Raw genomic sequence first — 13,052 nt, forward strand, 5'->3', positions numbered from 1 at the left:
CAGGTGGAGGGAAGCAGCTGGCAGGGTCGGGTTTCTAAAGCACTTGGGTGCATGGAGGTGGCCCCTCATCTCTGCTGGCTGCACCAGCCCCAGTTGTGGCTCAAGGCAAGTCCCTGGTTGTGGCCCCACTTATGTTCAGCTCCAGGCTCCCCAGCTGCTCAGACCCTGGGGGGAAAGTCCTCACATCCTTATTCCAGGGGGTCATGCTCCTGCCCTGGTGTCTCCCAGGTGGGTAGAGCTGGCGGCACCCTCCCACAGCTGCCCGGGGCTGGGCCCAGCGCACTGGTGCTGCGCGAGGCAGGAGCAAGCCTGCGGAGCTCTTCCCGGAGCACGTGCGGCACTGCTGAGCCACGTGTCGCTGATGGGAGATGGAGCAGGGGGAGACTAGGACGTGGCACGTGCCTTGGCACCGGGCTGCAGGTTTCCAAGCCCTGCCCGGTGCCCTCGGGCAGTGTGAGCAGAGCCGGGGGAGGCTGGCGGGCCTGGGCCAGGGCGCAGGCCGGCTCTTTCCCCGTGCGCTTGGCAGGCAGGCGGGGATGGGTGAGGGGGCTCTGTGCTTCAGCCAACTTGCAAAGGCAACAGGAAGATGAATCTCACACCGGCCTGCGTTCCAGCTGCCGCTGCCGCCCCCGCCGCAGAGACAGGCTGTTCTTTAAATGTTAAAGGAAATTGCTAAGGAGATGATTGATTAGCCAATTAATGAGATAATGATTAATGGCTGTGCAGTGCCTCCGGGGTGTAAACAACACCGCTTGGAATTGCTGAACGCTCCTCTCTGCCCCCGGCTCCGGCTCTCGAGGCAGCATCTGTCCCTGCTGCCAGGGTCCCGTGCGTGTTCTGGCAGAGGTGAGGCCCGGTGCTCGGCGCTGTACGGACGCAGTACCCCAAAGCATTGGATGATCAGCCCTGGTTTCTCTCCAAAGCAGCCACAGGACTTGCTCCACCTCCTTCCACAGCTGTTGCATCACAGCCGCTGTGGAGGTGGGCCTGCTTCCCATCTGTCTGCTCTTACCCCAGGCTAAGCGAGTGCGAGGCCGGGGCATCCGTCCCATGGTTCAACGGCCATTGGCCGCAGGGTGCACAGGCAGGTCCCGCAGAGCAGCTGGCATGCGGCAGGCCCTGGCGTGACTGTGCCGGGCCCTTCGTCTCGGAAAGACTTCACTCAGAGGCTCCCGGGAGAGGGCTTTGGCATGGCAGCCAGGGCCCAGTCCTGCCCAGGCTGGGCTCCCAGCAAGGCTGGGGTGCTGGTTTAGGTTAGTGCAGCCCAGTTCGGTTGGGGTCAGTCCCCCCCAAATGAACAGGCAGTCTGCAGGGGGGCACAGGGGTTTATTGGCAGCAACGCCGTGCTCTGGATGGGTGGGCAGGCAGCAGCCGGGCTGTTGGCTGAGCACCCGGGGCTGTGGGAGGAAGGAGCGGCTGCGAGCAGAGGCCATGGCACAGCCTGTTACCGTGGGTCATGGCAATGGAAATGCCCCCGCCCTGCTCCTCTGCTGGGCCCGGCCCGGGGGGGCAGCCGGCAGCCAGCCACGTCCCCTGCAGGTGGTGGCGGCCCAGGGGCCGCGGCCTGGCTGCGGTGGGGCGGAGGGCGCTGGACCCTGGATCCTACTGGAGCAGGGCGCGGAGGAGCGGGACAGCGAGGGTGGCAGGCAGGAGTCCGGGCACGCTGGCGCTGCCGGGGTAGCCGTAGCGGGTCCTGCACTCCCCGCCCAGCTCCTCGAACGTGATGGGTATTTCGGCAGGCAGCATCTCCTTCGACAGCCTGGTCCCCGTCTGCGAGAGAAGGGGGGAGTCGGGCTCAGTGCGCAGTGGATGCCTGGGGGGTTGGGACCCCGGGAGCTGCAGGGGCTGGGGTGGCTCCGCCGCCTCTTGCACTCACGTCCTCCACCTCCTTGAAGACCCGCAGCAGGTTCTCGGCCAGGGCGGCTCGCACCTCCGTCTCGTTCCAGTTCCGCCGCAGCAGCTCGGCCACCAGCTCCGGGTATTTGGACACGTCCTCCAGGCCCTGCGGCACCCTGCCAGGCCACGAGCGCGGTGTGGAGCCCCACGGGGAGTTCCCCTTGTGTCCCTGTGAGCCCACGCCAGAGCCGTGGCCACCTCTCCTGGCCTCCCACGTGCCCGCCCTTACCTGGGGACCCCGTCGTAGTCCCCGCCGAAGCCGACGGCCTGGTAACCTGAAATCTTCTTCACGTAATCCAGGTGATCTGCAGCAGGGAGCGCGGGGCTGAGCGGGGCGCCCACCAGCCTGGGGAGGGGGGAGCCCCATGGCCGCTGCCCCACTGACCTGCGACCTGGGAGAGGTTGGCGTTCTGGTTGCAGGACACGTAGTCATTGTAGAAGTTCACCATCACCAGACCACGCTTCTGGCCCTGCCGGGGAGGTGTAGCACCAGGTTGTGGAGCCCCACGGCCCCTGGGGACCAGCATCCCAAGGTGGCCCCATGTCCCCTTAGGGCCACCCATTGTGGGGGGCATCCACCACCCCCCGCTGCACAGAAGCCCCTTTTGCTCTGGTCCCGGCAGGTGCTGGGATCCTCGCCTGGGAGGCTGGAGAGTCCCAGGGTTTGACTCCCAGGGTCGCAGTTGGCTGCCAGCTGCGGGGACCTGCATTTCCCCTGGCATGGTGCTGCTGTCCTGCACTGCTGCAGCGGGGCCAGGCCCTCCCCTTGGCTTGTGCGGAGGAGACGAGGCAGCCGGTCTCCAAGGGCCTTGGGGCATGCGGGAGCCAGGGCTGCACCCACGGCACCTCACAGGGGCTGCTTCCCCTCCTCCCCAGGCCTCACGGCGCTGCCCAGCTCACCACCACGCGGAGAACATCGTCGGGCACGTTGCGCCGGTGCGGACAGAGCGCGTAGGCCGACGAGTGGCTGAAGATGACCGGAGCCTGGGAGATCTCCAGGACATCTGTCATGGTCTTCACTGACACGTGGGCCAGGTCCACTATCATGCCCAGCCGGTTCATCTCCAGGACCACGCGCTGCAGGAGAGGCCGCTTGCAGGCAGGTGCCAGCCCCCCAGGCACCCCCCATCCGCCCCTTCCATCACGGACTACACGGGGCAGGGGAGCCCCGGTGTCCTAGCTGGGGCCGGCTCCCTGCTCTCCAGGACCTGCCTCGCTCACCTTCCCGAACACCGACAGCCCGTTGTGCACCGCCTGCTCCTGCTCCGTGTCCACCAGCCAGTTGTCCACCCTGCAGCCACAGCCAGTGCCCGCGTCAGCCCAGGAAAGGGCAGGCCGCCTGCTAGCTGCCCCCCTCGACCCTGCTGGCCAGCCCGTCGCGGTGGGGCCAGCGACGCCTTACCAGGGCGTGTTGCAGCTGTGGGTCAGCGTCATGTAGCGCACGCCCAGGCGGTAGAACATGCGCAGGGCGCCCAGGCTGCTGTCTATGGAGTGCCCACCCTCGATGCCGATGAGGCTGGCCACCCGCCCTGCCTGCCAGGCCTGCCGAACGTCTGCAAAGCAAGCACGGCGTGGCCTGCTGCAGGGCTCCCCGGTCCGCGCCCAGCCCCAGCAATGCGGGGCTAGCCAGACCCCCGGGTCCCAGCCGCTGCCCAAAATTTGCAGAGGGGGCACCCAGGAGGGAGGCGCTACCCACAGGCAGGACCTCTAGGGCACGGGGCATTTCCAGCTGCCCAGCTGCGTGTCCCGCTCACCCGCGCTGCTGCTGACGCAGGTGAAGTCCTGGGGGTACAGGAGGCACATGCGGTGGATGACGTCGATCTGCTCCAGCGTGCGCCTCACTGCGTCCTTGTTCTGCGTGTCGCAGGGCACGTAGGCTGCCCAGAACTGGGGGGAGAGCGGCGTCAGCAGGCCTGGACCCCCTGCGCCCTTCTGCACCCACCCCGTGTGCCCAGGGGCAGGGCAGAGCAGTGGAGGTCGGGTGAGTTGCCCGGAGACATCATGGCAGGCAGTGGCAGAGGCAGGACCTGGGGCTGGGAGAAGAGTCCCACCACCCTGTGGGGGTTGCTGCCTTGCTGGGGGCAGTCGCTGGCTCGCAGGGGCCCCGTGACTGGGAGGAAGAAGTGAAAGGGAAACCGGGGACCTGGGTGCAGGGCCAGCCCCACAGCGTGGGAGCGTCGGGGCCCCCTCCCGCCTGTCTTCAGCCCATGCCTGGGCGGCAGGTGCCTACCTGCCCCCCAACATGCCCGCTGCGCAGCTTGGGGATGCTGGTGTGGGTGCCCTCGAGCAGCGTGAGGTTGGCCTCCGCCATGGCCAGCTGGTTGTTGAACTTCCGCAGCAGCTGCCAGGGCAGGTCGTTGTGCCTAGGCAGAAGCAGAGGGGCTGGGAACAGTAGTCCAGCGACCCATCCCTGCCCCCTCCCCAGGGGAAGCCCTGCCTGACTCAGCTGTGCGGGGTGCGGCCCCCACTGTGCAGCTGGGGCCAGGACCCTCCATGGGGAAGCTTGCGGCCTCCTGCCAGGATTGAGTTTGCAGCACCTCCCAGTTCTTTCCTGCAGCTGCAGCTATCTCGTCCTGCACCCGGTGCAAGCAAACCCCACCCTCAGTGCCTGGGCCAGGGCCAGGGCAGCTGGCACGCCTGCCAGTGGCTTGGGGCTGGGAGCCGGGCACTTGTGCCAGCTCAGGTGGGGAGGGTGACGAGATTGGAGTCTCCGCGCCCTTCCCTGCCTGCAACTCTCCACCATCCAAGAACAAGGGGTCACAGCACGAGTGGTCAGTTAGAAGGACCGCCAGGAAGGTCCTGGTCACCCAGCGGGTCATTCGTGCCTGGGACTCGTGGCTCCTAGGTGTGGGGGGAGCTTGGCTGGATTTGGGCAGGGGGGAGTTGCAGAAACAACTTCCGCCATCTCAAAGGTTGGAGGCTGCAGTTCAGAGAGGAACGGGGGCCAACCCCGTCAGGCACAGGCCTCTCCTTCCCAGCCGCCATCGGATGCAGGAGACGACGTGGACCTCGGGGCTGAGCCCGTACGGGGCCGCTCGCCTTGCTGGCTGGACCCAGGGCTCACAAGATGCCTGCTCGAGGCCCTTCCCCGGGGGCCCTCCTGCCCTGCAGAGACCCACACCTCTGCAGCCCCCCGCACACCCGCACGCCCTCCAGACCGGGGCAGCAATGACACCCTTCGGTGCGGATCAGCCCTCGGTGCTGGCCCCGCGCTGGGACCTGCCAGGGAGTTTCTTCCTGGGTGTTTCTCTTCCCCGGGAGAAGGCTCCGGGCAGTCGGCGGGATCCCCGCAGGGAAGCCCTGAATGATGCTTTGGAGACTCCAAGTCACCAGGGCCCGACTCACTGTCTGCTCCGCGCTGCCCAGCCTGGGGTGCCCACGCCTGGCCCGCACCCCCTGCCAGCCTGCCAGGCCACTGGTCCTGGGGACCACCGCCAGGCATTGCTCCCAGGGCAGGCGTCCGGCCAGGGGCTGCTCGGGGGCGCAGAGCAGCTTTGGTGGCACGGTGCAGGGGACCAGGAGAAGGGTGGGGGGTGCAGGCGGTCCAAGCGGATGGAGCTGTGCCCAGGCCCGCCATCCCCCTGTGGGAATACCAACACATGGCCCGGGGCGCACGCATGGCCAGCGAGGGTGGGGGTTGCACTGTGTAGTCACCATCGGGAAGTGTCTCACTGGGGGGGGGCCATCACATATTCGCACTTCCCCCTTCCCTGCGTCACCCGCCTGTGACGTCCCCTCGCCCCTTCCCTGTGTCAGCAGAGGGCTATCGCTTCCCCTCCGCCCCCACCACCACTGACACTGCTGTCTGCGGCTGCTTTGTGCCCCCCACGTAAGCCAGCAGCAAGGGGGGCTCTGCTTGCAAGGCCTCGGCTTTGGTGGCCCGGGGTGGGCTCAGGCTGACCCCTCTCCTTGCTTGTGCAGGGGCCCGGGGAGGGGCACGGGACCTGGGCAGAGGCAGGGTGGCACAAACCTCCCAGTCGCTGCGGTTGCAGGAAGGGGAGGCTGCGTCACGGTCCCCAGGGACCGTGGGAGAGTCCGGGCAAGCCCCAGGCAGGGCGGTAGGTCCCCATGGACCAACTGGGCCAAGGGTGTTCCCTGCAAGGGGGGGCCCCAGCCCCGCTGCCGGGAACGGCTCAGCCAGGGGGTTTCTGGGGTCCGCACAGAGCGGGGTGCTCTGGGCAGCGCCTTGACCCCGTGGCGTCCGGCCAGCGTCCCTGCCTGTAGCGGGCATCCCCGCACGCCTGTGCCTAGCAGCCCTCCTCTTGCGACAACCTCAGCACTTCCCAGGCCCCGGGCGTCGGGCTCCCCAGCCGAGCAGGGTGCGGCACAGGGGCTTCCCGGGGCATGCCATGGTCAGGGGCTTTCTCTGCCGGGAGGTTTTGTAGGAACTGAGAGCTCCTGGGGTGGTGGGAACTTTCCCAGCCCGCGGGCTCCAGGGCTTCCCTAGGCCAGGTCCTTCACGGGGGAAGCCAACCTCTGGAGAGGGGAGAGGGGCTGGCACGGGCTCCTCGCCCAGCCCACGCGGCCCCGGCACTGGGGACAGGCGACTGCGTGGCACCGTCCCCGTGGCTCACCCGTCAATCACCAGCGTGTCTTTCATGATGCTCTTAGCTCTGTCCAGGAATGGCTGCGCCGACCCGAGCACGAGGCAGGACAGGAGCAGGCAGCCCCGCAACATCGTGCCTGGCACCCCTGAGACGTCTCTGCCTGTCCTAGTGAAGCGCCGAGGACTGGGCCGTGCCCCGATGTGCCGGGCAAGGGTCTCCCCGGGTGATGCAGGCGTGTGTCTTGTCAGGGTAAATCAGTAACCTGCCGGGGGCTATAAAGCAACTGTTCATGCCTCAGCCAGGCTCGGTGCTGCCCCGGGGAGCGGGCACTGCCCAGTCCAGGTGAGACACAGCTTGTCCTGCCCACCTCTCTGGGGGGGGAGCTCCCCACCTCCCGAGGTCTGGCCCAGGGCCCCCGCGCCCCATGCAGGAGCTGTGGGTGGCATGGCAGAGATTTGGGCGGCAGCCACTTGCTCTGCTGCCCACCACCTTCGCTGGCACCCACGCTGCTCTGCCCAGCTTTGGCGGGGGGCGCTGGCCCCTCGCCCTTCGGTGACATGCATGGCTCCTGGCACCACCGTGCCGTGCCGTGCCATGCCCATGCGGCTAATGACTTCCAAGCATTGCTATCAGGTGGCAGTGACCTTGGGATGTGGAGAATTACTCTTATTGCGGCCATAAATTGTCAACAGCGATTGTGGCCCGTGACAACCAGGCACCCCAGGTGCTCCTATGGTGCTCGGAAACTCCTGCTCATTTTTCAACCCCATCTCTGGGACAGGTAGACTGATTCTGAATGGTCCGTACCAGGAAATGTCTTCCCCTCCCCTTTATTTTGTCTTCCAAAAACAAGGTGTGTGTTATTAGAGGGCATGCGGTAGGCCAGTAACTATGGTATTTTGGAAGTCGGTGTCCAGTGAAATGTTGGAGGTACAGGCCCAGGCAGGTGTTGGAGGACGTTGGGAGGCGTCCAGCACGCCGTCTAGGCTCATGCTGCTCTGGAAACCAGGTTGGTGGCCCCGGGAGGGAAACAGCGCAATCCCAGCAATCGGCTAGCCCCTTAGCGTGCTGGTCTTGGACCTTCCTGAGGTCTTTGTAGCAAAGGGAATGGACGGTTTGGAAAGCGATGATGCTCCCCCAAGCAGGGGTCGGACTAGAGATGACCCCTGCAGCTCACTTATCACTCACGCCTGCCATGTGCACTTCAATGCGCATTAAGGTGTCACAGAAAAACCAGGCTGCCTGACTCCAGAAATGTTTGCGACAGCTGTGCGCAGCTGTTCCAGTGACAGAAGGCTGGCCCCGTCCCATCTGGGATCTGCAGAGGAGACAAACAGGAGACACCTGCTTTGGAAATTTGGAGCAAGTTCTCAGAATCGGCCAACAAACCATTTTCTGAGAAACTTCCCTGATGCTGCAGGCGAAGGGGAAGCTCCAGGCCAGTGGTCTTCGCTCTCATCAGACTCCCTGCTTATTCGAGTCCAGGCTCCCCTTGGCCAAGGCCAGCTCTGAGCTTTCACTTGTCTTTTGACGACGAAGGAATACTAGAGCAACGGCTTTACTACTTGGAGCTCCCAGCTGAGATCTCTGGGTTAATCCTGTGCATTGTGTTTGCACACCTACCGGTGTACAAACATGATGCACAGTGCAAGGTGTTCAAGGCGTTGTGTGGCATCCCACGGTTTCCTGGAAAGGCACCTTGGCTGAGTCTCCGCCCCGTGCACCCGTGCAGAACGGCCCCTGACCGAGTGTGAAAGCAGCCGGGGAGAGCGGGGAAAGTACTGAGCAGGTTCCAGGCAGAGGTGGAGAATCACGAACCCGCCGCGGTGCTGGCGGAGAAGGGAAAGACCGGGGGGCTCTCCTCCAGGGCCTGGCCCCTGCCCCTGGCCCTGCCCAGGCAGCGCTGTGACTGCAGGACCCGTCTCTGCTGCCGGGCATGCCTTCAAGCCACAGATCAGCTGCTTGATAAACTGGCCTTGTTAATAAATAACATTGATAAATGGGATTGGCAAGTCGGGCAATAGCTTGCATACTTTTCTAAACCAATTAAAGGTTACAACAATGTTACAAAAAAAAAAACAAAAAACCAACCAAACCCTACATTTTTTTTGTAGTTGTCTTAACAGAAATATGATTTTTTTTCCATTTTTGGATGCATTTCTTAATGGAAAAGTTGTGCTTTTCCTAGGTAGTGGAGGACCTACTGCCAATATTTTTTGTGTGCAAATACTGGCGGTATTTGGCAGTCAAATGACTGGCCTCAGGTGAGGTATTTGACTAGTCAAAGAAAGTTCAGAGAGAGAGAGAAGGCCCGGGCCCGGCGGGGATCTGGCTGTGGTTCTGGCCGGCACGTGGCCTCTTTGGGGGTTGGGGGCAGCTATGGGGCCAGGCCCCAAATTGGGCGCTGAGACAGATGGATGGGGCAGGCCGGGCAAGGTGCTGGGGATGGGTCCCCTCCAATTCCCAGCAGGGTCTGAAACCCCCTGGGGGCCCCTGCACCCCTATCTCATCCCCACAGACCTTTTCTTTGCCCCAGGGACGGAGGCCAGTACTGGACCCCCACGGCCCTCCTGTTTGGGGGGGTTGGGAGGGACAGAGGGTGGGCAAAGCCCCCCTTTTAACTCCCCATCAGCCTCCCCAGACTCACCCACGTCCGGGGCTGCGCGGGGGACACGGGTCATGACCCCAAGATACCCCCTGCCCGTGCCTGCCCCCAGTCCCCGCCCAGCCTCCTGGACAGCTCTGCATGCAGCTCCGGCCCCTCCTTCCCCATCTCCTGCCAAGCACTGGCGGGGACTTGGGGCAGGGAAGTTCCTCTTTCTGCCGCTATTTAAACTCCCAGGCTGGGGCCAGCCAAGTCACAGGATATGGACAGGATGGAAGTGACAGAGAACTTCGCTGGCATCACCCTGCCTGGGCACCTGCACACGCAGGAGTCCTTGCGCGCGGCCGCCACCTTCCAGTTCCGGGACACCGACGTGGTCATCATCACCTACCCCAAGTCTGGTGAGAGTTAGGGCTGGGGGCCCGGGTGGTGCGTCAGGGGGCAGGACCCCCCCAGGGCTTTGCAGGCTCTGGTTTTGGGGTGTCCGCACGGTGCAAAGGGGCCTGGACTGCTGAGCTCCCAGGCAGGAGCGAGCCCCCGGCTCCCGGGAGCGCTGCCCCAGCCGGCCCCCGGCCCCTCTGCAGGCTGCCCAGAGAGTGAGCGGCCAGGGGCTGGGGTAGGAGAGGGGCCCCAGCTCCTGGCTGTACCGCTGCTGGCTGCTTGGCTGCTGGTTGCCCTCTCCTCCTTGCTCCCTACCCCAGACACGGCCCCACAGCGGCAGCCAAAGGAAATATGCAGGCAGTGCAGGGAGGAGGGGCATGGGGGGCTGCTCTCCCCTTCCTAATACCTCCCGCCTTGCTTTGGCTTTCCTCTCCTGGGCCCCGGGCAGGGGGTGTGGTGGGGAGCCAAAGTGCCCCTGCAGCCAACTGCTCCCTGCCTCCTGCCACCCAGGAAGGGGTGTGGGGGCAGTCTCTGCCCAGCCATGGCTCCAGTGCCAGCTCAGGCCCCTCCTGGCACATCCCGGCGGGCAGCCAAGCTGGGGGGGCTCCTTGGGGGCCTGGAGGAGCCCGGAGGAGTGGGAGCCGGAGAGGCAGGGCTGGGGGCTGGGGGGGACCCGCCGAGTCCACCCAGGGCTGCAGACGTGGCTTGGCCAGACCCCGCAGCAGCTGGGAGCTGTCCTGCTGTGCTGCCCGCTGGGAGCCCAGCCAGCCAGCTCCTCCCTGGGCAGCTGCACCAGCCCAGCCTGGCCCCCCAGCCCCTGCCTGGCCCCTTGCACCCCCCAGCCTTCCTTGGCTCCTCTGTCGCTCCCACCCAGCCCTGCAAGGAGGCTGATAAGGGTGGGGGTGACCGAGCCGCTCCCCCTGCCCCACAGGCACCACGTGGATGCAGGAGATCCTGACGCTGATGTACAGCAAAGGGGATGGCCAGCTGGCCAAGACCGTCCCCAACTGGGCCCGGGCGCCCTGGCTGGAGCACATCTACTTCAAGGACATGCTGCAGGCGGGCAGGGAGCCCCGGATCATCACCACCCACCTCCCCTTCCACGTCCTGGCCCCCGCCCTCAAGAAAGCCAAGGCCAAGGTGAGTGCCGGACCCCACGTCCTGCGCGGGGCTGCTGCCTGCTCCGTGGGGTGCGGATGCCTCCAGGCCCCCGGTGCCCTGGCACAGGACCCTGGAGCACCGGGCTGGCAGGGAGCGCCGACCAGCCCCTGCCGGAGAAGGGAGCAGCCCTGTGCAAACCAGGCCAGCATCTAAACTCTTAGTAAAACGGCCGTCAGCCCTGCAACAGCACAAGGCATTGCGCCCGACCCTGCCGCAGCTGTCGAAGGTCATTAACGCGCGTTGCAGAGGTGCCTGGCAGAGGCCGTGCCTCTGCTACAGCACAACCCCTGGTCTGGACCAGTGTGACCAAGGGGAAAAATCCCTTCCTGACCCCCAAAAGTGGCATCAGTCTGACCCCAAGTGGCACTGGCACAGCCCCATCCACATCCCCAGCTCTAGCTGTGCCCGCGCCCAGGCTACGTGTCCTCCAGCAGCCCCAAGGGACTGGGCTGCTCCACTGAGCAGGGGCTTTCCTGCCCCCAGCACCATCACTGTGGGGTTTTCCTTGCACTCCCTTGCAACAGGGAGCAGACACCGCATGGGTGTCCCAAGGGCCTGGTGGGAAGGGGGTCACCCGTGCCCCTGGAGGGCCGGGGCTGGGAGTGGGGGCAGGTTGGCATTGCTGTGCCAGCCCGCCTGATGCCACGTCTGCCCTACCACAGGTGATCTACGTGGCCAGGAACCCCAAGGACATTGTGGTCTCCTTCTACCACTTCCACAAGATGGCCAAGTTCCTGCCTGAGCCCAGCTCCTTTGAGGACTTCCTCATGCAGTTCCTGGATGGCACAGGTGAGCGGGCACCTTCCCAGTCCTGCACAGACCTCCACAGGCAGGCATCACAGCCCGGGCTCCTGGCTCTGGCTGCCCAGCTCTGCCCACACCACACACGGGACTCAGGGGCAGCAGTGACGCCGAGAGCTGGGTAGCTCCAGGCACCCCCAGGCTGGCAGGGGGCACAGGGCGCTACAAACCCAGCGCTATCCCCAGCTCTTGGGCATGTGGGGGCCGGCGAGTCTGACCCCCACCTCCCTGCAGTGCAATATGGCTCCTGGTTCGACCACGTGGAGGGCTGGCTCAGCCAGCGCAGGGAGCTGGACCTCTTCTACATCACCTACGAGGACCTGCACCAGGTGAGTTCTCCTCATGGACTTGGAAGGGACGCCCCTGCCCAGTGCAGCCTCCTGCCAGGGGCATCGGTGGAGGAGCCCTGGCTTGGGCACTGTGGCTGGAGGCAGCTGCACTCGGGGCAGCGGAGGGTCTTCCCTGACCATGCCCTGCTCTGCCAGGACCTGGGGCACGCCATCGAGGAGCTGGCAGCCTTCCTGGGCTGCGCCCTGCGGCCGGAGGAGGTCAGCGCCATCCAGCAGCACAGCAGCTTCTCGGCCATGCAGGAGAACGCCATGGTGAACTACACGCTCGTGTCCTGCGACATCCTGGACCACAGCAAGGGGCAGTTCATGCGCAAAGGTAGGACCGATGGCAGCAGGGGCGGGGGACTCCCTTCATCCCAGATCACCCCCCGGTGATTGCTGCGCCCCAGGTCTGCCCCGCTATGCCATCCGGGGCCCATCTTGGGGGTCTTGCTGGCAGGACAGCCCGTCTTCAGCCCCCATTCCCTCCGGCCAGGCCACGTGTACCCAGGAAGCGAGCCTGGCTTCCCCCATCCCATGTGGCCAGCCACCCTCACCCCTGCCTCTTCCCTCCCTCGCAGGGATCGTGGGCGACTGGAGGGACCACTTCACACCCCTGCAGAATGCCCTCTTCAACAGGGTCTACCAAGAGAAGATGCGGCACTCCAGCCTGCGCCTCCACTGGCCGCTGGTCTGAGCAGGGCTGGGGGGCAAGGGGGAGCTGGCCACGGGCCCTGCCCATGCTGTTACTCTAGGACTGACACTTGGCATCTCTCAGGGCACTGCCCCATGCTTGGCTGGTCCCTGCCAGCCGCAGGCAGCACTCTGGGCTGTGTCAAGCTCAGTCCTGGGCACGTGAGTGCTCCGGCCGAGGGATGGAGAGTGGATGAAGCGCGTGGGTCCCAGTGCTGGAAGCCAAGACTGCATCTCCTCCTCTCTGCCAAAGAGCATGGGCATCCCCTTCCGCCCAGACTGGGGTGGCCGGATGCAGGTGTTGCTCTCTTCCTGCCCAGCTTTTGCAACCTGCCATTACTCAAAGCCCTACTGTGGAAGGAACTGACTGAAAGGGGAAGGAAAAACCCAGGGGGAGCAGGTAGGGGGCTGCTTAGCGCAACAGCGCTGGCTTGTCATCCGAGAGTGACCGTCTGCATCGGAGCAGAGAAGCCGGAGCAGACACCCGCCCTGACAGCCCTCCTGGATCATCGATGTATAAGCTGGAGGGATCGGGACAGCAGAGCCTGGGGTGCCTCCCCTTGCAGGGGCTGGGGGAATCCTGTCTGCTGCCACCTCCCTCATCTAATTTATTTGGCTGTGTCTGGTTGTTATGCAAGG

At 65.1% G+C, this 13,052-nt stretch overlaps 2 protein-coding genes across 3 annotated transcripts; one reads left to right on the forward strand and one right to left on the reverse strand.

Annotated features, from left to right (window-relative positions):
* Positions 1-1,281: 1,281 nt before the first annotated feature.
* DPEP1 (dipeptidase 1 (renal)) lies at positions 1,282-7,362 on the reverse strand. Of its 2 annotated transcripts, none has more exons than XM_019505378.1 (10): positions 6,471-7,362; positions 4,127-4,259; positions 3,656-3,783; positions 3,299-3,454; positions 3,118-3,187; positions 2,797-2,973; positions 2,282-2,366; positions 2,126-2,201; positions 1,877-2,012; positions 1,282-1,770 (listed from the first exon to the last, which is right to left on the reverse strand). In XM_019505378.1, the coding sequence occupies exons 1-10, from the start codon at positions 6,572-6,574 to the stop codon at positions 1,603-1,605; spliced, it is 1,233 nt and encodes a 410-aa protein (XP_019360923.1). In that variant the 5' UTR covers positions 6,575-7,362; the 3' UTR covers positions 1,282-1,602. The 2 variants fall into 2 exon arrangements, with proteins under 2 accessions (XP_019360923.1, XP_019360922.1); XM_019505377.1 differs by having other exon boundaries at positions 3,299-3,449; positions 3,651-3,783.
* Positions 7,363-9,232: 1,870 nt separating this feature from the next.
* On the forward strand, positions 9,233-12,813 carry LOC109289381 (sulfotransferase family cytosolic 2B member 1-like). The gene is made up of 6 exons (XM_019505379.1): positions 9,233-9,449; positions 10,361-10,569; positions 11,253-11,379; positions 11,626-11,720; positions 11,877-12,057; positions 12,302-12,813. The coding sequence occupies exons 1-6, from the start codon at positions 9,311-9,313 to the stop codon at positions 12,415-12,417; spliced, it is 867 nt and encodes a 288-aa protein (XP_019360924.1). The 5' UTR covers positions 9,233-9,310; the 3' UTR covers positions 12,418-12,813.
* The last annotated feature ends 239 nt before the right edge of the window (positions 12,814-13,052 follow it).

The sequence above is a fragment of the Gavialis gangeticus genome, unplaced genomic scaffold (genome assembly GCF_001723915.1).
Source record: "Gavialis gangeticus isolate Ggan-Ray unplaced genomic scaffold, GavGan_comp1, whole genome shotgun sequence".
NCBI lineage: Eukaryota > Metazoa > Chordata > Crocodylia > Gavialidae > Gavialis > Gavialis gangeticus.